This window comes from Trichosurus vulpecula, chromosome 1, assembly GCF_011100635.1.
Source record: "Trichosurus vulpecula isolate mTriVul1 chromosome 1, mTriVul1.pri, whole genome shotgun sequence".
Classification (NCBI taxonomy): domain Eukaryota; kingdom Metazoa; phylum Chordata; class Mammalia; order Diprotodontia; family Phalangeridae; genus Trichosurus; species Trichosurus vulpecula.
The window spans coordinates 281995276-282021476 of NC_050573.1; the positions used below are offsets into that span (position 1 = coordinate 281995276).

The 26201-nt window shown below is 38.7% G+C and overlaps 1 protein-coding gene across 2 annotated transcripts in view; it reads left to right on the plus strand.

Annotated features, from left to right (window-relative positions):
• The window catches only part of DNAJC5B (DnaJ heat shock protein family (Hsp40) member C5 beta), a 113180-nt gene that overhangs the window by 71967 nt on the left and 15012 nt on the right, over positions 1–26201 (plus strand). For both annotated transcript variants that reach the window (XM_036742178.1, XM_036742179.1), the window contains one exon: positions 17493–17706. In XM_036742178.1, coding sequence (XP_036598073.1) covers positions 17493–17706 — 214 coding nt within the window. The remainder of the gene's footprint in view (positions 1–17492; positions 17707–26201) is intronic.

Below are 26201 nucleotides of genomic sequence, written 5' to 3' on the forward strand. Positions count from 1 at the left end.
AGAGCCCCAAACAAAATGCTAACCTCTGAGTTTATATATCCTTCTTAGGGCCCGTAGGTTTCATACCTAATAAGCAAAAGGGTGTGGGCATGGGGCTTTGCACCTAATCAAAGGCACTTCGTTACTTTAGCATTCTCAAAGAGAAAACAGTAAAAAAAAAAGTTCCACCCTGCTTAATACTACATGGTCAAAAAATAGTTTTGAATGGGCATGCCTTCTTGCCATTTTTGACAGCTAGGTGACACAGTGGGTAGAATGCTTGACTAGCAGTCCAGAAAGCCTGCGTTCAAATCTTGCCCCAGACATTTATTAGCTGTGTGACTCGGAGTGAATCACTTAACTTCTTAGCCTGAGTTTCTTCCTACTTAAAAGGGGGATAATAATAAATGCACCTGTTTCCAGGTTTGTTGTGAAGATGAAAGGTTATAAAGTGCTTTGCAGACCTTACAACATTATATAAATGCTACCTATCATTCTTATAATTATCTTTATTATTTTAATGAAATTTATTTCATACGTATATGTGTTTGTGTGTCTTATGGGGCAAAATAACTCAGGTCATCTGCGATATCTGTGACATTCAGTGTAGTTACATCCATACTTTGAAAGATTGGGACTATGGATATTCCTTTCTTTGGTATAGATTGTGTGGCTTCTCCACGTTTCATGAGTTGTCATGATTAAAAAAAATTAATGTGCGGCCAACCAGCCCTCTGGTGATGAACCTCTCTCTACACTTAGCTAGACTGGTGCTTAGATGACTGGCACAGAGTCTGCCATCAGCCCCATATTCCACTTTGGCAAAACTTATCATAGCTTGAACTCTCTGATGGCATAGCATCTGGAAGCCCAGTAACACCTCTACACTATAGCAAAGTATCAGGACAGGGCCAAAAGCTGTCCCCTATATCACACAGAGTGATACTTGCTGTACATCACTTTATTCCTGAGTGAAGCTTACAGCTAAACAAACCCCCAGTGATATAGATTTTAAGAGCAGCTAAGAGGCTTTTGCTGAAGGTTAGTTAAGGTGGATCAGTGTCACAACTCATAAATCCTAATCCTCCTCATGAACAAAAGGGAAGAGAAATATTCTGCTTGGTTCTAGAGAGGTAATGAATAGACATTAAAAGGAGACCAATTTCAGCTCAATACAAGGTACAAATTCCCTATCAATTAGACTTCAGACTTATTCCATCTGAAAATAGAACAGATCATCTTGTGAGAAAGTGTGAGGACCTCATTATGTAAAATGGGAAAACAGAACATGGACACACTATGGAGAGGGTTCATTTATCAGGTGCGGAGAAGTTGGATGAGGAAACGTCTTCATGGCCTTTCCAACTCTAGGATTCCATCCTCCATTGGATTAAAATTATGATTGATATAAATGCATGTTTCTAATGTTAAATGTCATTCATTATATTTTTACAAACAAATAATCTTCATTGGTTTGGGGAGCTTTATAGTATCTCATTTCATTATAGAATTCATTATATTTCATTGAAATATTAATAGATATTTTAAGGAAGTGTATCATGCATTATGCTTCTACAAATAAATCTTCATTGTTTCAGGGAGCTTTATAGCTCCCTTTTGCATATGCTATAGGAATAACTGAATAAAACTTGGGCTAGGACATTCCCGAAGGACTAATGACCTTTGGTGAAGACTACCTAAAATCAACCTCTGTCACTGGGTATTTAAGATTTTCAAAAATTTCAAGTTGATTTTGTGTCCACAAAGTCCTACTTCAAAAGATCTTGGCATGGAATTGATTCTGGATTCTCAAAAGCTATATAGAGCATAAGCTTTAGCAGGTTTTATCAGGCTGAAAAGCCTTTAAGTATAGTCCTGGCAGCAGCTTGTGTGTATTTTTGAGGCAGCTAGGGGACACAGTGGATAGAGTGCCAGACTTAACCTTTCAAGGTCAGCCTCAGTTTTTTCAACTGTATAATGGGGACAATACTAGTACCTACCTTGCAGGAGTATTGTGAGGACAAAATGAGACAATATTTGCAAAGTATTTTGTAAACCTTAAAGTACTATGTAAATGCTAGCTAGCTATTACTTATGTAACTCTTGTCTTAAAGCCCATTGATATGGGACTGTCTTGGTGGAGAGGAAGGTCCTGCCCTATGTGAGGAGCAGATCAGACTTGTTGAGAGCAGAAAAGCTTCGGTTCTTAGCCATTCCTCCTTTAGAGATTCTTCAAGAGGGAGTCCCCTTTGGGGACACCCCAAGTGTGAGTCTTCTTCAAGCATGGAATTGGCTTCCAGCTCTGAGAGAGAAGATGGAGTAACCAACCCCATTTCAGGTTTTTAAAGGAATGACTCTGGGAAGACATGGAAGGAGCTCACATTCTCCATCATGTCCTTATTCCCAGCTTGCTACGCTAGAGACTTTAGGGAGTTTCCCTTGGGTGAAATGAAGGACAGTTTCTCTTGGTTGAGGTGAGTTTCTTGCTCCCAGTGGGAGAGCATTTTGTATTGTCTGGTGTATATTTTCCTATGTATACTGTCTCTGATTTCTGTTTTGCTATGATTTGGATAAATGGGCTTCTTTGCTACGTGTGTTCGTTGTGGAATTGGTATTAGGTGGTCAAGCCTTGGATATGGAGCTTGGAATCCTTCCTTCCACCCAAAATGACAAAGAAATTAAAAGTTAGTTGGAAGTCAATCATATACCATAGATGAAAAATATTTAAGAGGGTAGGTAGCCAGTACTCCTCTCTGAGGAGAACAGAGGGGTGGCCCCCAGGGCCAACCTCCCGTTTCTCTTCCTGGCACAAATAAATATCCTTTGGAGAAAGGTATGGGGGATGGAGAGGGGAGAAAAGGCTAGAGATGTCTACTCTGCCTCCCTTCGAGCCACACAAGAACAGCATCCTCACCACACATGTGGTCATCTTCTTTACATGTGGGACTCTCTTTTTCCTCACATTATTATTATCATTGTTACTATTTTCTGAAGACAAGACTAATTAAGTACAGAGAGACTCATCATCAGTAAGTATCTGGTGATTAATTTTTTGGCCATAGCAATCCATAAGACAAACAAATCCAAAATGTCCCTTAGTTCTGGGTGACCCTCCTTCGACTTTTATAGTGACAGTTACAAAACGGCAGAAAAGTGGGCAGAGGGTGATAAGAGTCACTATTTCTTGGTAATCTATAAGCATTAACTTAGCTGTTGGTACTCTTAAGTGTGAGATTGTTGCCCAATGGACATACCACTAGAGAAACAGAATCACATGAATGCTGACATTCTTGCTGCAAATAAATCAGAAGACAAAAGAATATAGTTAAATTGAAGGATGGCTCTCAGGTTTTCCTTGGAGAGGCAACTCAAGGAATTGATGAAGTTGGTTTTATTATACATCCAAAAGCAATAAGGAGCAACCTTTCTGATCAACTGTGAAAGACTTAGTTATGCCGATCAAGACAATGATCCAAGACAATTCCAAAAGACCCATGATGAAAAATGTTATTCATATCTATAGAGAAAATTGATGAACTCTGAATGCAGATTAAAGCATACTTTTTTGCTTTCTTTATTTTTGGTTTGTTTTGTCTTTGTTTCCTTTTGCAACATGACTAATATGGAAGAATGTTTTGCATGACTTCACATGTATAATTGATATGAAATTGCTTACTTTCTCAAGGAGGGGAGAGGGGCAAGAAGGAGGGAAAGAATTTGGAACTCAAAATTTTAAAAAATGAATGTTAAGAAAATTTTACATGTAACTGGGAAATATTTGACAAAATAAATAAAATGTTTAAAAAGAGAAATATCTTTCATGGGATACTTGGTTGCCTCCTATTGCAGGGCTTACCTATTTGTAAAAAGACCACCTTGAAAATAATTGTGGCTTTTGCACCAACATCTGTTGCACAGGATAAGAAGGTGGAGGAATTCTGCAGAGAACTCAGTAAAAACAACTAAATTAAATCAATATGAATTTTAATATTTGATGTCTTCAATACAGACATGAGTATTTCACTGAGAGTACAGTGAAAGATATGCTGAAAAACTATTTAAGTATAGGAAATGAGGAATCCAAAAGGCTTATAAACTATATAGAAATCTTGTAGCTATTTATCATGAATACTTTCTTTGAGAAGAGAGTTGGGAGTCACTGGATACAATGAACACCACACAAAATCACAAATAAAAATGATTATATTTGAAGAGATTGAAAATGTTTGTTTATGGATGTGAAAATCATTTTCATATTAGCTGTTTGTGTACAGTCAGACTGTAAACTTGTTAAAGCAAAATCGATGCCAAATGAGAAGACTAAAAATGAGAATATATGTTGTCTAATTAAGGCAACTTCAACTTGATCTATTTAAACAAGTTGTGGATGCCAAAAAAATAGGAAATGTATAAAAACAGACATTCATTTGGAATATCCCCATTTCCTAAGGAAGTTGACTGATATATGTGGATTCCTACAATGAGACCAAAAGTGCCTAGAAATTATTCATCAATCAACAAACATCTATTAAGTGCCTAATATGTGCTGGAAACTGTGTTAAGCTTATCCATGAAAACACTTGATCTCCTTGTTGGGAGGAATACCTTTGAATATTATTGGAAGATCATAGAAATCATCACCTTATTAAAAAGTGTGGTGTGCCATGGGAGGGGAAGAGGCAAGTTTGTAGAAAGTTTGGTGAAGGGTACAACTAAGCCAACCACCCCAAAGACTTTTAAGGATGAAAATCAAAGGAAAACAATGAGAAGACAAAAAAATGGCAAAGATCTGCAAAGATTTTTACAACAATTTTGCCCATAAATGACAGTGGAAATAACATATTTAGTCCCTAACATTGCAGTGTCACATAAAGAAAGAGAAATGAAATCCAAGAAAAAAAGAAATGAGGAACTTAGCTGAACTAGGTCAAGTATATAAAAAAGAAGACTGTACTAGAGATAATGCAGTTTTGAGGGTTTCAAGGAAACGATTCTCAAGAAATCTGAAACAAGGAAAGATACAGGAGGCTTAGAAAAAAAATCTTCAACTTTATTATTAACCAAAAGAAAAGGAACCAAGAAAATGTTACCACCAACCCATATGCCCACTTTCCTAGCTTTACAACATGTTAAAAAGATCAGTATACATACTTATCCAGGTCATCCTTGATGAAGGTAATCAAAGGGAATAATTGGGATTTTTTCAAATGGCATTCAATAGCAAACCATATTATTATAGTCACACAATGACCAAAAAGTTTGAAAAATACCTGACCCCATTCTAGTGGGTCATTTGATTAGAAAGAATAAAATACCTGAAGGCCTGTCCTCCAACAAAGTATTTCTCATTCATACATTAAAATAATTTATGATCCACTGGAAGTTGTAATTACAAGGATAACTTTGTCTGATTATCAGGGCATAAAATAGAGATGTATGCTTTCCAAGTGTTTTCCCCTATCCTGAGGGATGTTTACTATAGAGTTCAAATCATACTGAGATTCTCTGTAGATGGCTAAGATTAGTTTCTCATTTTTACAGATGACATGGTACTGATTATATCAAAACTTGGAATATTGCATAGCCTACTAAGAGACATCTATAATCACTCAAAAGAGTTTGGCCAATCTACACTTGAAAAACTCATTGGATGTAGAATCCCTACCATTCATTTGGATGAATGGCCCACAGATTTGGGTTATCAGTACATACATCCTGAGAAGATGCTGCAATGAACAATGAGCTAGGCCCAGAACTGAAAAAAAGGAGAGTGGGCTAGACTATCTTTGAGATACTGTGTAGTGCCTTTAAGGACCTCAAACTGGTCTATATATCAAAGGCCTGAATGAAGTATTTTTTAAAATCAATATTTTTCAATTGATATTGAATGGCTATTGTAATAGGGATTTTGCCCATGGCAAATCTGCCATCGCAAATTTGGCTTGAGCCAAATGGCAGAGAAGAGACACCCTCAGGGAACCACAGATAACCTCTAGTAGGAATAAAATATAACAGACCTAGCCTTAAAGGAGTGGAGACAGAGTCAATCTGTGTTACTGTGATTTATATAATACCAATCTCCAAAGACTGAAAGTTGAAGATCATCCAAAAGGCAGTGGACAGGTACACGGTGAGCATGAGTAGATTACAAAGTATTACCAACAAAAAACTGCTTAGCAGAGACTAGGTAAAAGATTTCATGTGGGATACATCTAATCAGAAAAGGACGGTGATCAAGAGTTAGTCCATGTGCTCCATGTAGAGTCAAGACATCTATAAAAATGCTCCAGTACATTGGGTGAACCCTTTGTGGAATATTTACAGAAGAACATGAGCAAGAGTCATGCAGGATGAGAAGAGTTGAATGAATTATAAGCCTCATCATTTGAGGGAGTATGTAATTTAATGAAATTGCAAGCCACTCAAGTATCAAAATACAATTTATTACGATGATTTTTTTAAAATAGCGATTACATTGGATACTTTTATTATATAATGATTTACCTTTTTAAACATAGTGGCTTTTGAAGAGGATTATATAGGTTCCTGGGGAAATAAGAGATGTAAAATTATTTAATGTAACAAAGAAGTATCATCTTCACTGCCACTAGGGGTCAGTACTTTTTACTAAATACAGCTAGGAAAAAAAGGTTAATTCTTCAGAAGAAATAGAATTGTTTCTGTTGTGCAAATCCTTCTCATTGGAGTGGGCTCATGAATACGTGGACACCAAACACCTAGAGAAGATATTAACCATCACTGGGGATGCTGCTGCTTAGGGATTCCACTTATGATGAAATAACCAAGCAGTATGGATCTCATAGAGTATATTCCACATGTTCCATGATGACTCTCAATTTACAGATTATGTGGCAAATGATAATAGAAAAATACTTGTTAGGTAATGATACCATAACCAAGATGTGTTTCTAATCAGATTTGAGAAATAGGCAATTTATTAACCTAACACTCATTAGGAATTCTTGTCCCTGGCCTTGCTCAGGGCTTTACTGGGGTTCTGCAATTTTCAGATATACATAGATATATAGATATTTTCAGATATACATCTACAAGCTGGTAGAATGTAAGCTCCTTGAGAACAGAGATTGGTTTTTTCTTTCTTTGTATCTCCAGATCATTGCAAATAAGTAGTTGTTTTAAAAATACTTCCTGAATTGCCTTGTATGTTGTAACCTTGACATCGCTTTGGTATCAGAAGGGTTTCTATCACTCTGGAAAAGTGGTGTAGCAAGGGACAAAAAATAAAGTGTGTACTCATTGGTTGGGAAATGGTTGAAAAAATGTGAATGTAATAGAATAAGTGTTCCGGAAGAAATGATAATTATGAGGAATACAGAAAGGCTAAGGAAGAGTAAGATTAGTGGAGTAAGAGTAGATTCAGGGTAAAATAAATACATATGTAATGTCTACAGCATTGTAAAAATTGCTGTCCTTCAGACATTTTCAGTTGTTTCTGACTCTTCGTGACTCCATTTGGGGTTTTCTTGGTGAACCTACTGGAGGGGTTTGTCATTTCCTTCTCCAGTTCATTTGACAGATGAGGAAACTGAGGCAGAGTGAAGTGACTTGCCCAAGGTCACACAGCTAGTACGTATCTGAGGCTGGATTTGAATTCAGGTTTTCCTGACTCCAGGCCTGGCGCTCTATCCAACTGCACCACCTAGCTGCCCACTGTAAATGTAAATATCACTAAAAGGTAGGAGAACCCTAACTGTGAAAAACCAGGGACAACCCTAGAGAATGACAATGAAACATATGATGCATGACAGGTAGAGGGACTATAAGAACAGAATATGGGATATATAATATTTACTAAATCAAATGGGAAGTAGTTTTCTATTATAGTGACCGAGCAGAAACTACAGGTAGTGTCATAGGAAGAAGAGCCAAGAGTTTGTTTTGGATTGGGCTACGAGTTTGACCTGAGCAGTGTCCTTTGATGACCTGTTGAGGGCTCCATGTGAGAATGAGGCCGAAGGTCAGGAAATAGGAGTGGGTTGTCTAAGCCAATGACTTGCTATTCCTTTTATGGAAGATTAGGGGAATCCCAGGATTGGATTTCTAGCCTCTGTAACCTGACCTTTCTGTACTGTGTGGTGTTTTTACCTCTTTCCCTTAGTTGCTAGTTAAAACATTTTATAAAGGCCAATTTCTATTTATAGGTAAGCTAAGGGAACGTAGGGGATGTTTGGCAGCAACAGGAAGATACAGAAGGAGCTTCACCAGAGGAGTTTTATGGGGTAAAGTGGTAAAAGGTCATAAAATCATCATTGGATCAAGCGATCATAAAATGGAGATTATATAGTGTAATCTCCTTACCTTAATAATTATAACCACACAACAATACTAGTAGCAGATACTTATGTAGTATTTATGTTTAGAAAGTACTTTTTGGAGATTATCTCATTTGATTACCACAATGGCTGTATGAGGTGGGGATTGCAATATCATTTAATATTCTGATTTTGTCAGGAGTAAAGGTTAGACACCGCTATATAGACAGGGTGTTCCTAAAGTCTGGACACAGAGGCAAAAATACATATTTTCAAGAAATGAAGTGAATGAAATTTTCAACAACATTTTATTTAATCGGAATATTAACAAATAACATCTTCGATATGATTTCCATCATTTGTGATGCAAAGGTTGATGCGCTTTGCAAGATTCACATGAACTCGATGCAATAACTCCACACTGCCATCAATTTTAGCACATTCACTCTTTATGTGGTCAATCAAGCGTGTTGCCATCTGTGATTTTCATTAAATACACCTTCTCCTTTAGCATACCCCAGAAAAAGAAGTCAAGGGGGCTAAGTTCTGTTAATATTCCAAATATTTCAAAATATGCATTTTTGCCTATGTGTCCAGACTTTAAGGACACTGTATAAATATGTGTTAATTATTATTTATTATTATTATATTATTGATTCATTATTAAATTATTATTTATTTATTAGTTAAAAATAAATGTTAATTATTTGATTCATCACTATTAAGCCCTTCATGATATAGGTCTTTTTCTTTGTGGGGGAGGAGGGGGGAGAGATGGTTGCTTGGCAGAGATATAGGAGTGGTTTGCCATTTCCTTCTCCAGCTCATTTTACAGATAAGGAACTGAGGCAAACAGGGTAAAGTGACTTACCCAGGGTCACACAGCTAGTAAGTGTCTGAGAATGGATTTGAACTCATGAAAAGGAGTCTTTTTGACTCCAAGCCCAGTGCTCTATCTACCTGACTGCCCTTCATTGCCTCAATAGTTGGTTTATATGGTTTTACTTTTCTTTGTATCCTCAGTACTTAGTACAATGTCTGGCCCATAGTATACCTTTAATAAATGTTTGTTGATTGATTGACCAATTGAATGAATGGACTAGTCCATTCTAGTCCCAGAAGCTGATTTGAATCAACTGATTGTGTGTAATTAGAAGCATATAGGGATGTGTTTGTCTCCAGGTGGTGGTCTCCATTCAAACCACCTTCCCCACTATGCACCACAGAATCAAATGAAAGATGAATGAATGCCTCTTACAGATTGACAAGGATATAAATAATGCAGGATTTGTATTCTAACAGGACCATAGAGGTAGTTAGGAAACACACTTAAAAAAAAAAAAGAAGGAACTAGGAAGGGAACCTTCTGTAATTTTATGATTCTAGCTGTGTCCTCTTATGTCTCCAGATGGGGGTGATATCCCAGAGGGCTCATAGCCTGGAGATTGATTTCTGAGCCCAAGGAGGCTGATGTAAATTAATTCCCCCAAACCTCTAATATTAGGAATTAATCATGCTTAACATTTCAAGCATTGTTGCTAGGCCTTCCCTGATTTTTCACAAAAATATCTATGCTTCCTGAAAGCACAAATGAACTTGGAATGCCATGTTCATTTTCAATATTTCATCTGCTTCAGGTCAAACTCTACTACAGACATGTGCTCTAAATCTACCACAAACACTGATTTACAGGTCAGTGCCTCCAACTCAGTGACCAATACTTTGCTTTCGACATCTCTCAGTCACCTAGTTGCTTGGCTTTTTTCTTTCCAGCTGCTCTGGTCATCCCACATTAGCAATAAAATTTTTTTTTGAGGGGGGAAGGTAGGGCAATTGGGGTTAAGTGACTTACCCAAGGTCACACAGCTAGTAAGTCCATCAAGTGTCTGAGGCCAGATTTGAACTCAGGTCCTCCTGACTCTGGGGCTGGTGCTCTACTCACTGTGCCACCTCACTGCCCCAGTAACAAGAAGATCTTGATAGTCCCTTCAGTGTTAAATCTTGTGATCCAGTCTTTCAATTATATATATTCATGGTATTAGCCAGAGAGGCTGAGTGGAGTATTGAATAGAGAGCTGACCTTGGAGCTGTGAAACCTTGAGTTCAAATCCTGACCCTTATACATAAAGACTGTGTGACCCTGGGCAATACCCTCTCAGTGTTCCTCTAAGACTCTATGTTGTAGAGAAGATGCCACTATGTATTGGTAGAGAAGCAGCTGTCAAGGAGGAACAAGATGGCACAATGGATGGAACAATTGACCTGGCCTCAGATACTAGCTGTTTGACCCTGGGCAAATCACTTCACCCTGTTTGCCTCAGTTTCTTCATCTGTAAAATGAGCTGGAGGAAGAAACATCAAACCCCTCTAGTAACTTTGCCAAGAAAACCCCAAATGGGGTCATGAAGAATAGAACACAACTGAACAACAGTTGGTAGAAGAAGTTTCTCATCTAGGAGTTCCTTTTTTTTTTTTTTGGCTTGCTTTTCTTAAAAAAATTATTTATTTATTTTAGTTTTCAACATTCACTTCCCTAAGTTTTAAATTTTTTCCCCTCCCTCCTCTCTCCCTCCCCAAAATGGCATGCAATCTGATATAGGCTCTACAAATACATTAGGAGTTCCTTTTAACAGTGAACTCAAAAGTCTAGTCTTGATCTCTTATTGGGAGCAGCTACTCCGTTCCTTTCCTGCTGCTTCCTAAAACTACAGAAGCCACAACCTGTGGGATTGGTATTCTGACCGAGGTCACTATTAGGCTCTCCACCCAGGGTCATGAAACTTCCATTCTTGGAGGAAGGTCAGAGAAAGACCTTCCTGAGACAGTGGCAGGGTAACTTTTAGTAGAAAAGAAGTGTTTGAGAAAAATCAGAGTTTTAGCAGAAAACAACAGTCTTTTTGAAGCAATCCAATAGAAGCAGGGGAAGGCAGTCTTGGGACTAGATGAGCAGGGGTGTGTAACAACAATGCTACTCGCCGCCACTGTGGCTGTGTAAGACCAACAACAGCAGCACACAGGAGGGCTGCTAGCACAGATTCTTTGATCTGCTTTTCTAAGGAAAGCAACTTTAAGGGGTTTACAATCTCACTTTAATTAAACATATATATATATATATATATATATCATTCACTTTGGTCAGGGGAAAACGTCAGCACCCTGAACTTCAGAGAAAACACAAACAGAAATTATATAAACAGAGCAAAATAGCAAAAATCACCAGACAGGTTTCTATCTGTCTGACCATAGCAATATGTACACAGTTACCAGAGAGCGAAGCACCAACATCTGGGCTTTCAAAGCCTGGGGTGAGGGGGGAGAGCTCCTTAACAGCTACCCAGAGTCTCATCTAGCAAAATCACAGGAATGCTCTTCCAATGAATGAGCCCCAAACGAAATGCTAACCTCAGAGTTTATATACACTTCTTTAGGGTCAGAGAGCTTCACACCCCTCGAGGGCTTCACACCTCTTGTGACCTAATTAGCAAAAGTGTGTGGGCCTTCCCACAAACAAAGGCAAGACCCAATCGAAGGCACTTGATTGCCTTAGTGTTAAGAAGCACTCCAAAACAAAAGACAACAAAAAGTCCCACTTTGCTTGCCATTACAGGGTGGGGGCTTTGTTTTGGGGAGAGGATGTGGGAATTGCCAACAAGGCTTACACAAAAAAAGCATAATCAGGGCATGGCAAGCAGTTTCTGTCACTCTTGTTCCAAGGGAAAAAAGGTCTGACCTAGGGTCGGGAGCAGCACAGTTCAGAGTTGAATCAGTGTAGATGAAGATATGATTTCAGAATTCAGAGTGAAGTAAGGTAAGAAAATAGGAGAGTGCCCAGGCAGAAGACAAGCATTCATAACAGTTGTCCACAGCAGAAAAACAAAGGGTCACAACTGTGGCGTCAGTACAGCATCAGGCTCCCAACCACCGGCTTCCATATGTCATTTCATAGTATCTCGGAATTCTGAAAGGAGAAATGAGAGGAGTGTTATATAGTAAGTAACTGCAGACAAAATGCCAGCTTTAGCCAGCCCAGATCAGTGCAGTAGTTAAGGGCATATACACTTGAAATCTTGAAGTAAAAAGTTGCCTTTTGCCTCAGCATTTTCTCCCTGCTGACTTAAAAAAAGGATCTTCAGCTCTCAATGGCAATTTGTCAAATTGGAGTTTGATTCAAGACATTTTCTTCTCACTTAATATGCCTACTTATTTTCTATCTTCACAGATGGGCTATGTGACCTGGGCAACTCTCATTGTCCACCCACTCCTCCACACCTTGGGCAACTCTCTAAGACTTCAAATTACAGATTGGCATTGGTGAAGGGAGTTTCCACACTAGGAACTCCTCACGCAAAGGAAATTGCTGACCTGAACTTTAAAAAATACAAAGATATGGGGATCTTTAACAAGGATTTCTGTTAGCCTGATTTCTTGTGGAGGAAATTTCCTATGGAGGTCCCAAAGTCAGGGTGTCTGCCAGGAGGTCTCAGAGTGATGCTAGTGAGGGGGGATAGGGTTGGTTCATGATCAGGCCCTATACTCCAACTTAAGAGGTTAAAGAAAAATGACGATGGTAGGGAACCATACATTTTTAGGGGTGCTTGAGACCCCAAAATACTGATACCCCGGGTCCTGTCGAAAGAATTCGACTTAAGCCTTCTCAGCCAAGGGAAAAGACAAAGTTTATTAAGGATTAGCTATCTAATTAGCTAATCTATTAGGGTTATCTTAAGAAATCCCACCCTTTGTGATGCCTGTTTTCACAAGTGGGCCAGATTCAATCTACTGAGCTAGATTGAATCTGAGCACCTTCATGGAGGCAAGATGAGACTTAGATACACAAAGACTGTGGGAGGGATTGAGGGGTGGTCTGTGGTGACTAGAGGAGGGGTTTAGGGAGGGTCTTGAGGAGGAGTCTAAGGAGCTTGAGGGGACTGAGATGAGGTCAGACTCCAGGGACTAGGATGAAGTCAGATTCCAGGAATCAAGAGAATGGGATTAAGGTTGGGAAGTAGCTGGACTGGGCCTAATGATGGCCTTAGGGGAAGGCCAGATCTGGTTGGAAGATTCAAGGAGAGTTCAAGGGGGTTCCCAGAGACTGTATTCCAGATTCGAGGGGGTTCCCAGAGACTGTACCCTCATCATTCCCCCCTCAAACAAATAGGACCCAAATTCTTTTGGGGTCCAAGGGGATTCCCACAGTCTAAACCCCATCACAACTCTGTAAGTAGACGAACATGAGAAACCAAATGAGATTGAATTTCTCTGCATTTTGAGCTGGCAGAGATCCAAACAGTGTTTAAAAAGTGAATGAAAGCCAGTGCTCTATTAGACTTTGGAACTGCATATCAGCCTACAGATGATCCCTAAGAAGGAGAGGTATATACACATCAAGGAGTTGGATAGGGAATTATATACTTTTAAGGAACAGGCCCTATGTCTAGCATTTGCCTTGTTTGGTCTACAGAGCCCTGAAACCAAACAGAGGAAATACTGCCACTAATACACCAGAAATAGCCAGTTCAGGTTAAGGACAGGGAAGCTAAATATCCTGATGTTTTGAGGAAAATAATTGAAGAAGGTGGAAACATTGATTGAAAATTTTTTAATGTTGATGAAACAGGCTTATTCTGGGAAATGGTGCCTTCTGGAATTTACACTTCTAAGAAAGAAAAACCTCAACCTGGATTTAAAGTGTCTACAGATCACCTAATACTTTTATTGGGAGGTAATAGAGAAGGGTATTTTAAATTAAAACCGCTGCTTATCTGCCTTGAAATCCTTACTCTTTGAAAGGCTACGACATCAATCATTTCCGATTCTTTAGTGAGCAAATAATTAGTGAGCATGGGTAACTAAAGCTGTTTTTGAAGATGGCTTTCTTTGTTTTAGCCCATCTGTTGAAAAATATAGGAATAATAACAATATTGCATATAAAGCAATACTGATTTTAGATAATGCCTCAAGTCATCCAACTATACTTGGTGCATTGTGTCAGAAGGTGAATATGCAAATTTGCTGAGATGTGGATAAAGCTATCTGCAACTACCAGAATATGTATGAAGATTTAAAGAAAAAGAAAGTTTGGTGTATGTAGCTAAACTATTTTAAATGACAAAAGCAATGTTTCCTTCATATTATCAGTGTAGGCTTATCTTTAAGTACAATATTCAGTCATTTAAATTTTTAAAAATATATTATTTTTATAATGGTGTTGTTATGTTAATAAAAGTTTAAAAAACTTACTTTAAAAATTTTTCAATGCATATTTTCATTGGGTTGGGACCAAATACAATGTAAGGATCAAATGGGATAATATATGTAAAGCATTTTTTACATTATATTTTTATACTTTTTTACATTATATATATGATTGTGTAATTATAACTTTGAATAGTATAAATCTGAATAAACACAGCCACCCAATAGGATTCATTATTAGCACTCATCAAGACCTAGATGACAATCATAAAAGTGATTCTTATTGAGGTGTGGGTTGGATTAGACGAGTTTTGAAGCCCTTTCTAATTCTGAGATGCTGCAATTCTAAGGGCAATACTTGCAAGTGTAGTATGACAAGCCACTAATAACACATGGGTAGTTGCTTGGTCCCAAGGAGAAGCAACATATGCAGGAGTAAAAGGTAAAATGTCATTAATTATGTTTGCCTCCTTGGACCTACTTTACTTCCATGTGTTTAATGTGTATATCTATCATGCATTATTTTATACTATATTTTCTATGTCTATGTCACATCCCCGTACTAGACCACAAGCTCCATGAAGGCAGGGACTTTGTCTTTTCTAAATTTTATATCTCCCCCTGCTCCTAGCACAGGTTATGCGCAGAGTAGATGCCAAATAAATGTTTGTTGAATTGAATGAAATTGAATAGGAATAGCCGAGGACACGGGGATAATCAGATCCAGCACCTGTTTTTCAAAGAATTATAGTCAATTCAAATGCAGCAAAATCACTGCAAAATTCAGCAAATTCAATTTCAACAGAAATTGATTGAGTGGCTTGCCATGAGCACAACAGCAGTGCTCTCAAGAGTCGAAAGGTAAAAGGAAGCCCTGTTGTTCACCCCAGCTGTTTGCCAGTTGGAAAGCATTTTTCATCATGAGTAAACTAGAAGATAGTTTTATAGAGTTACCGAAATGGTGCATTTCACGCAATGGGCCTCTCAACCAGCCAAGTTCATTTTGTGTTTTGCATTTATAAATAAATATACTATCTTTGGCTCTATTCGCACTTAATAAATTTTAAAAACAAAAATTACAGGATTTTGTGCTGCATATTGAATACCAGGAATCAGTATGGTACCAGTGACCATGCTGCCAGTAAAAGAAAAGGAGAGAGAAAAGTCATTCATTCGACCTTCTTGAGAAAGCATTTGAGTTCCTAGGAAGACAAGAATCTGGAGGTCAGCTAAGCTAGAGGAGAGGTTTGTGGAATAAAAGATGGAGGGAGCCCAGGCACTAGTCTAAGGATCAGAGGCAGAGATGGCTCCCCTGAGCTTAGACTTAGGTAGCATCTTCAGGATGATGATATTACGGACTAAAAAGAGAACACAATCTGAACCATTCCCTGGTGTGTGGCTACACGCTATGTAGAGCCTGGTTTGGCAGATAGATATATATTTTCCCCCAAATTAACCGTTGGTTGAATCAGCTGATCATATCATACTGTTGGGGCACCACTTCATTTGAGGTAACGTCCTCTGACGTAAACCTGGCTCCAGCTGAGCTGGATAAAGAGTAGAATGGTCTTTTGAGAGGCTATTATTGATTAATCTTTTAGAAAACACTTTCATGAAGGGGAGGACATGGGTAGAGAGCAGGAGAAATGTGCCCCCAGCCCTCCCTAGAACTTAGGAGACCCTATGCATCAAGAGAGTGGTCATTCTGGGGCTTCTATGGGGGGGGTGAGGGTGGGGAATCTAGACTGAGAGCAAAAAGACTTGGGTTTTATCCCTCACTTCTTTAATCACCCATCAGGTCTGATACCTCTCCTTCCTAAGGCACCTAGCTAGCTAGGTGGTGGATAGAGTAGGCCGCAACCTTTGCTGTGTGACTCTGGGAAAGTCAATGAACCTCTGCTTGCCTTAATTTCCTCAACTGTAAAATGTGGATAATCACTGTATCTGCCTCACAGGGTTTATTAGGATCAGATGAGATGCTATGCCCGACACCTAGTAAGCCCTTAATATATGCTTGTTCTCTTCCCCCCGTACCTGTAATACAGGGAATCATGGATGCAGAGCTGGAAGGGACCCTAGAGGCCAAAGACATTGGGGCCCAGGGGAGGCTGAGTGACTGGTCCACGAGTATTTGAAGAAGGATTTGAACCCAAGTTCTCTGGGTTTAGAAGAAATGTTCTGTCTGCTCTATCACACTGCCTTCCCTCAGGCTCCCCATGGGCAAAAGGGGGATAATAAGAGGAATGCTGACATGGGAGCAGCTAGGTGATGCAGTGCATAGAACACCTACCCCTGGAGTCAGGAGAGCCTGAGTTCAAATTTGGCCTCAGACACTTACTAGCTGTGTGAGCCTGGGCAAGTCACTTAACCCCCATTGCCTCCCCCACCCCCTAAAAAATAAAGAATGCTGACAGGATGTGAGTTCAAATCGCTTGGTGACCTCGGTCAAGTCTATTCACCCCCTGGGCCTCAGTTTCCCTATCTGCAAAATGGGGGGGCTGGACTAGACCTTCTAAGGTTTCTTCTAGCTCTACCATTGTTCAGTCATTTAACCTCTCTCTGCCTCAGCTTCCTTATCTGTAAAATGAGGATAACAATAGCACCTTCCTCAAAAGATTGTTATGAGGACCAAATGAGATTAAATAATGTAAAACATTTTGTAAGCTTTAAAAGCATTATAGGGATGCTGTTATACTACCTCTACCATATAGTGTACCACTCAATGCTGTCTGCAGATTTGGAATATGCTGTCTCAATAGACCATTTGTTTTTTTAATCATATGTTATTTTCCCCCAATGATATATTGAAACAATTTTTTTGCATTTTTTAAAGTTCCAAATTTTATCCCTCCCTACCTTCCTTTGCTCCTTCCTTCCCTCCCTCCCCTATTCCCTGAGATGGCAAGCAATTCAAATATAGGTCATATATGTGCAATCATGTAAAACATTTCCATTAAAGAGACCATTTATGACTCGGCTCTAGTCAAATAGAACCTTTGCTTCTTCTTTTTTTCATTTTTTAAGAAAATTGGCTCTGAAACACCATCCGGACAAGAATCCAGATAATCCTGAGGCTGCTGAGAAATTTAAAGAGATCAACAATGCGCACACTATATTGACAGATTTGACCAAGAGAAATATTTATGATAAGTATGGGTCGCTTGGACTCTACGTGGCAGAACAGTTTGGAGAGGAAAATGTTAACACTTACTTCATGCTGTCCAGCTGGTGGGCAAAGGTGAGACTGACTACTTCTTTTCTTTGAATGGTTTTCCTGGAAAATCTTGGATTTCTCTAGTTTTTTCGATTCTAAAACCTTTTTGCTTAACTATGTTGTCATTCAAGTCTCAAAAACATACATAGGGTATCACTTCCCCGAAAAGGTGCTATTTGAGGAATTTTCCTTTCTGCTCTCATTGATCAAACAATTAAAATACACAGCATGTCTTGTAACACTTCAAGATATTAATTATATTTGAAGTTGGAGCTTCGGGTTAATTCAGACTCCCCCTTCCCCTCCAGTAATGACTAAATAAAAAGTGAATCATTGCTCAAAGCAAAAAAAAAAATCCCTTTGTGTGACAACTGCTTAATAAATTACTTTAGAACCAATTTAGCTGTGTACTTTGCTATATATAGCACAGGCTACAGAAACAACATAATCAAGGAGATGGTACTTGTGTCGTATATGCTCACCTTGAGCCTTCTGAGGGAGTGGGAGAAAGGAAGTGGGGGAAAGGTGAGAATTAAGACGTAGAAGAGTTCAGAGAGGTGAAAAATATAAATATATATATATATATGTGTGTGTGTGTGTATGTGTATGTATGTGTACATTCATATACATACATACACACATACGTATACATGCACATATACATATACATACATATATACATTTACGTACACACATACATATATATGTCTATATATACACAGTATGAACTAAAATGACAGGTAGACAGTGGGTGGAGGGGGTATTTGCATTTTAGGAACCTTATGTCATTAGAATCTACTTGGATGCACAGCCACCAGGTCCGGTTTCCAAAGTATTCCCAAAAGAAGCACAGACTCATGCAATAATGGTGGCCTTGGGTCACCATATACATGTTTCTCTATATAGGCATAGACTAAAGCCGTGACACATATATTTATATAGAGACTAAACTGTTATCAGTCAAGTTTTTGATGGTTCTTATCTACACAGGGATCAGGTTAATTGGCATGAGTTTAACAGATTTCACATTCTGGATGCTGCTCCCATTTCCACCTTCATCTACGAACCTTGCAAAAATAAAAAATGACATGAATGAAAGGCTAACTTAAATAAACATAAGCAGTCCCCCACTTAGGAATACCTAACTGAGGTCCTCGAAGCCAGGGACTGTATCATTTTTGTCTTTGTATTGCCAATACTTATAAGGCATGGTGCCTGGCATATAGCAAGAATTTAATAAATCCCCACTGAATCAAATATGGATTGTCAACCCGGGAAGGAAGTTACGTCCTTACTGTAGCCACCTGAGAAGCAGTGTGGTGTAGCGGGAGGAGCAATCTGTGGAGTCAGAAGAGACTTGACCTCTGACACCAGTTGTGTGGCCATAGGCAAGGCATGGTCTACGGACTTCTATGAAATCTCAGTTTCTTCATCTATAAAAGAGAAGGGACAGTGATAATATCCATAATATTGGTACACGAGGTTGCTATGAGGATCTGATGAGCTAATAACTCCACAAGGCTTCACAAATCTCCAAGTGTTATGTAAATATCAGTTCTTGTGCCCTTCCCAATGCTTCCGAATCTGTCCAGGATCTCAGACCCCTTACTGCCTTAGTTGGAGAATATCTGGAACCCTCTTAGCCTTTCCAACTCCCCTTCTGTTGCAAGTGGATCCTGTTGAGTCCCAATCAGAAGATACAGCTTGAAGATGAGAGGATAGGTTAGTGCACACATATGTAATTTCATCAGAGGGACACATATATTATATATTCCTAACATTCCATGTTGTACCTTTAAATTAGTTTTTACATAGCAACAATTTTATAAAGCTTTCAAATAAAATAATAATATTATAAATTCTGTACTACTCTAGCACATTTAAATTATGATTTAAATGCATTTTAGACAGTAATAAAAAATAACATTTATATGGTGCTTTAAAGTTTTCAAAATTCATTACCATACATTATTTCATTACTTAACCACTCTTTATAATATTTTTTCTTGTGAATGACAATGTGCCAAACAACTTGATTTACAAATGAACATTTGTAACATGACCTATTTATAAAGTAAGGATTGACTATATACCTTAATGAAGAAGGCACTACTTAACCTAATGAAATCAAGTATGAATTCCCTCGACTTCTATCTTCTCTAATTCAATGTATTTTATTTGTCTTTCCCTTCTTTCTTTCTGCCTCAGAAGGAAAAGTAAACCTTCTCCTTCCCAAGGCAAACCCTTTTCTTGTATTCTTGATCACTTTCCCTCAAGACTCCTCTGGGAACTTTTCCATCACATTTCCCTCCTTTGCATCTGTAATCGTTTTCTTTCCTCTAATTGTTTTCTCTTGGTCTAAAAACATAAGATCATAGATTTAGAGATGTAATGCTAACTCTAACCTCAGAGGTTATTAAGTCCAATCCCCTCATTATCTGAGACCCAGGGAAAGTGACATACTCAAGTCTCACAGATAAGTTGGCAGAAAAGAGATTCGAATCCAGAGGATTTCTCTGCAAAGACAGCACTTTTCCTAATGGGTCAAGAAGGCAAGTGACTTGTTTATGCTCAAGCAACTAATATGTATTGCAAATGGGATAAGAACCCAAGTTTTTCCAGACTCCACTTCTCCTAACTTAAGAACATACTTGATAATATATATGTTGCTATGCTTTGCACTTCAATGAGAAAATGTGTGGTGGATTCTAAGACTGATTATAGATTTAAACTGTAATCTAATAATATCTGTGGTATTTCTTCTAAGCTGCCCAACACCCAAATTTGTACTTGCAGTTTGGGTTTTCTGAGGGAACTAAGTTTAAAGTACTCTGTGGGTCCACATTCCTGTAACTATGGCTGGTGAGCTCCCGCTGTCACATTCACCTTTCACAGTAAGCCATTTGAAACAATTACTTCAAAGAAAAGGCATTTACTAAAATGTCATAGTATGAACAGTAGTAGGAAAACATGACCCCTATTGCCCCTTGGTTTATTCTCCAACAAACACATACTGAAATTGCCCCTACAGAATCTGTAACTACAATTTTTTTCCCCAGTGTCAAAATGGCACCTGGAACAAGGGACACATGATTCACTTGCGTGGAGGATGGGGGAAGAAAGAGGAAGAAGTAGAGAACAGGGAGCTGAAGGATATACTGATATAGTGTGAACTAAAATGGCAAGTAGATGGTGAAGCAAAAAAAATCTGCATTTTAGGAAACTTATGAAATTAGAATCCTCTTGGGTACACAGCCACCAGGTTTGCTTTTATTCTCAATATCAGCATGGACTCATGTGATGATGGTAGCTTTGAGTCAATACATATTTGTGTACATACATGGTTCTCTATGTAGGTATAGACTAAAGCCATGATACATATATTTGTATAGAGACCAAACTATTATCAGTCAAGTTCTTGATGGCTCTTGTTCATACTGGGATCAAGCTTAATTGGTACTAGTGACATATATTATTTCTTTTTTTTTAATTAAGATTTTTTATTTTTAGTTTACAACACTCAGTTACACAAGTTTTTGAGTTCCAAATTCTCTTCTCCTCCCTCCCCTCCCCACCAAGATGGCATGGAGTCCAATACACGTTTTACATATACCTTCTCATTAAACTTATTTACACAGTAGTCAAGTTGTAAAGAAGAATTATGACCAACGGAATGAATCATGAGAAAGAAGAAACAAAACCAAAAAAAAAAAGAGAGAAAAGAGAAGAGAGCAAACAGTTTGTCTCAATCGGCATTCAGACTCCATATTTCTTTCTCTGGATGCAGATGGCTCTCTCCATTATGAGTCCTTTGGAGTTGTCTTGAACCTTGTATTGCTGAGAAGAGCTAAGTCTATCAAAGCATATGTTATTTCTTTTGCTAAAATTATAAAGTTAATAATTTGCCAGTTTCACAAAATTTAGTTAAGTGTGGCTTTCCAAGTAGGAAGGGAAAAATAAACTTGGCACTGCTGGAAAACAGGATTGTGGAATATTATTAAAATTGTTGCTCTTCTTATGTTGATTATTGAAAGGCGCCTTAGAGGCCGGTCTTTCTAGCTTGTACCTGAACAAGAATCTACAACATCCTTGACAAAGCAGTCATCCAGCCTCTGCTTGAAGACCTCCGATGATGCGGAACTGAGTATTTTCTAAGGCAGCTTATTCCACTGGAGGCAGTTCTAATTTACCTCCATCAACCTTCACTCATTGCGGCTGCTTCTGCCCTACATACAAGTTTGTTCTCTTTTTACACAACATCTTTTCAGATACTTAAAGACGGCTCTTGTGTTCCCCTCTTTCTGCTGAAAAGGGGACCTTGACAGCTCCTTTCCACACTTTAAAAAGGCTCCAGAGCCAGGGGAAAGGTACACAGGCTTATAAAATCAGGAAAACCAATGGCCAATAAAGGTGACTCAATTGTAGAATGTATCATCATCTAGGAAAGGAGATTTCCAAAGCAGTAATTATAATACTAAGGCAGCGTGTCCGAGCCATATTGGATAAACTAGTGAGGCAGTAGATAGAGCACTGAGATTAGTCAGGAAGACCTGAGTTCAAACCAGGCCCCAGACCTCACTAGTTATGTGCCCCTGGGAAAGACACTTAATCTCTGCCTGCCTTAGTTTCTTCAACTATAATTGTAATCATAGCATCTACTTCCTGGGGTTGTTGAGAGGATCGAAAGAAATAGCATTTGTAAAGTGCTATTTTTACAGAGTAAGTGCGTTGATAAATGTTTGTTTCCTTTCCTATCTCTTCTCCTTCCTACTACTCCCTCCTTCCACCCCTTTGGATTCACTAAGTCCTAGTTTCAAGCCCAATACTAATGAAAACATATTAGTTGGGGGTTGGAGGATGGGGGTGGAGGTGGCAGGGGAGGAGTAACAATGTCTTGGCACTTCAGCCAGTTCTCCAAGACTAATTAATAGAGGGATTCCTTATCTGCATGGAGAAATTTCAACACCAAGAGTTCCTAACACAGATGAAAATCACAAGTCTGGACCAAAGGGAGAAAGGAAAATAATAAGTAAGCCTAAGGTATGAATGCAAGCACTATTTATAAAAAATGCTCTTTGCCTCTGACTTTTCCTTCCTGTTTTTAGATGTAAAGCATCTCCTACCACTCTAATGCCACAAGTTCTAAGCCATTTTATTCTCAAAGAAGGTTGATGTAAGAGACGTGTCTCAGGAATATTTTATGTAATTCTATGAAACACTGGAAAGAAGCATCTACCCCATAGCACAAGCCTAGCTATTGTCCAGGTAGTCTCTGCATTCCTCAGGGACCCACAGAAGGACAGAGCTCTCAGAGTGCACGGCAAAAACACCCCTTCACCCCAACCCCATGGAACGATGGCCTGAAGTGAAGGCCCTTTGCAGAGTTGTCCTCGGGGGCCTGGCACCATTGCTACTGCCACCCACTCTCAGGAAAATGAGCCCATTCACTTAGCCATGCTCCTGTCTATACATGTGTATGCTGTTCCTACCTACTTATATGTACGTCAGCTGAATCATGCACAAAAGTCAAAAGGGAGAGTGACTTTTATCTCCCAATTTCCTGTCTTGGTGTTTTTGCCCTGAGGTTCGTATGGCTAGTAGGTGATACTGGTTGGATTTCTAACATTCTCATCCTTTGGGGAAAGCAATTTTGTTTTGTTAGGTACCTAACAAACTTGGGCTCATTCTAGCCTATGACTTTTTATAATGACCAGACATACTACAAAAATTTTTAAATGAGTTTTTTATTTCCTCTGTGATTTCATTATATTTTTTAACATTTAACTTTATTTATTTATGCCAAAATAAGCCCAGGAACTATATAAATAAAATTATAAAAAAAAACTTTTTATACAAATAAAATCAGATTTAAATAATTGGAGAAATATTAATTGTTCATGGATAGGCAGGGTCAATATAATAAAAGTGACAATTCTACCTAAACTAATTTATATATTTGATGCCATCCCAATTAAATTACCAAAAAGTTATTTTACTGAATTAGAAAAAGTAATAATTTGTTTGGAAGAACAAAAAGTCAAGAATATCAAAGGAACTAATTTTTAAAAAGTGTAAAGGAAAGAAGTTTAGCAGTACCAGATCTTAAACTATAATATAAGACAGTAATTATCAAAACTATCTGGTATTGGCTAAGAAATAGAAAAGTAGACTAATAGAACAGAGTAGACATACAATTTGCAGCAGGAAATAAATATAATAACCTTGTATTTGACAAGTGTAAAGAGTAAGATCTGGGGATAAGAATTCATCATTTGGTAAAAATTGTTGGGAAAACTAGAAAGCAGTATGGCAGAAATTGAGCACAGACCAATAGCTTACACCATTTACCAAGATAAGGTCAAAATCAATACATGACCTAGGCATAAAGATATATTAGAAGAAAATTTGAAGAACATGGAAGAGATTCCATTTTTTTTAGAAGAACTAAATGCCTACAGCCTCTCTTGCTATCTGAGTTAGGAGAGTGGGTTAGGAGAGGGGAGAAAACCAATTCAATTACTTTGGAAAAAACCATTTACTAAGTGCCCACCCTGGGCACTGGGGAACACAAAAAAGCAACACTGTCTGTGCCCTCAAGTGTCTTATCTTAAAAACGGTGCTTCTGCCATGCACCCTGAGAGCTTTGTCCTTCTGTGGGTCCCTGAGGAAAGCAGAGACTACCTGGACAATAGCTAGGCTTGTGCTATGGGGTAGATGCTTCTTTCCAGTGTTTCATAGAATTACATAAAATATTCCTGAGACACATCTCTTACATCAACCTTCTTTGAGAATAAAATGGTTTAGAACTTGTGGCATTAGAGTGGTAGGAGATGCTTTACATCTAAAAACAGGAAGGAAAAGTCAGAGGCAAAGAGCATTTTTTATAAATAGTGCTTGCTTTCATACCTTAGGCTTACTTAATATTTTCCTTTCTCCCTTTGGTCCAGACTTGTGATTTTCATCTGTGTTAGGAACTCTTGGTGTTGAAATTTCTCCATGCAGATAAGGAATCCCTCTATTAATTAGTCTTGGAGAACTGGCTGAAGTGCCAAGACATTGTTACTCCTCCCCTGCCACCTCTGCCCCCAACCTCCAACCCCCAACTAATATGTTTTCATTAGTATTGGGATTGAAACTAGGATTTAGTTATGCCAAGGGGGTGTACCAATGAATGACTGTGAAATGAGGTAGAACGTGATAAGGGCACAGGAGATATTCACACTGAGTGTTTTATGTTTTAGAGGAAATCTGAGATTACTTTCAGCTGTAGAGGTGAGGGTTTGAGGTCCAGAAAGCCTTCTTGTGGGAGATGGAACCTGAGCTAAGCCTTGAAGGCAGAGAAAGATTTTTAGCAGATGGAGCTCAGGGTCCAATCACAGGGGGAAAATCTGTGTGAAAACCATGATGGAGTATATGTATCTATATACGTGTAGGTATGTGCACGTGAACTCTAGATGTTTGCTAGCACTTCTCTGAGGAGATACAAATACCTCAGTTCAGAGATATTTGGATACTGATAATTATGTTCTATGATGAGAAATACTTGTTTCCAGAGGATGCTAGTATCTGGTTTCTTTTGCGGGGTGGAAGGGGTGAGGCTGAGGATGGCAGGGGAGATGGGTGGTCTGGGACTATGTCAATCTCTGAAACCTGTCCCCAGCTCTGAGGGATTCTGACATCAGAGCATATGCTGAACTTGGAATCTCAAGGTTTGAGTTTAAAACCTGGCTCTGTGGCTTACTACCCGTGCAACTTTAGGCAAGTCACTTATAACTTCTCTGGGCCTCAGCTGCCTCATCTGTAAAGCAAAGGTGTTGGACTCGATGGCACCTGAGGTCCCTTTCACCTTGTAGTTGTGTGACCCTGGGCAAGTCATTTAACTGCAGGCTCAGTTTCCCCATCTGTAAAATGCAGAAAATAATCAGCACATCTATAGGGTTGTGACAATGTGTGTAAAGCTCTTCGTAAACCTTAAAGTGCTCTACGGGGTGTCCCGAGCTTTTGTGACACTCTATGTAAATGCTAGAATTGTGACTTTCCCCATCATGGTTTCAATATGTCGCAGGTCGGCATGAGAAATTAAATGGGGATTTTGGGGGAGTTTTGTGGAAGCCAAAAATGAAATGCTAGCAGACAACACAGAAAAAGTTTAGAAACTCAGAAATGCATAAAATGTATGTATAGCATTACACAATATCAACGTGTTTTATCTTTTAATACCATAATAATTCAGACTTCTTCTCTGGTACGAAGAGATGGCCAAAAAATGTTATGCAGATTTTCCAGGTTGAGGGGGTGCCGTGCCCCTAACCCCCTCTATGTGGAAGGGATTACTGTACTGTTCTCATTATTTCTAAGACTTCTGCCAGCTCTTGGTAATCTGCATATCCCCAACTCATCGGTATTCTAGAAGCACGGCATGGTGGTAAAGAACACTGAACTTGAAATCACAGGGCCTAGGTTCAAAAACCTGGCTCTGCTGCTGACCTGTGTCCTTGGGTAAGTCGAGTAACCTGGGG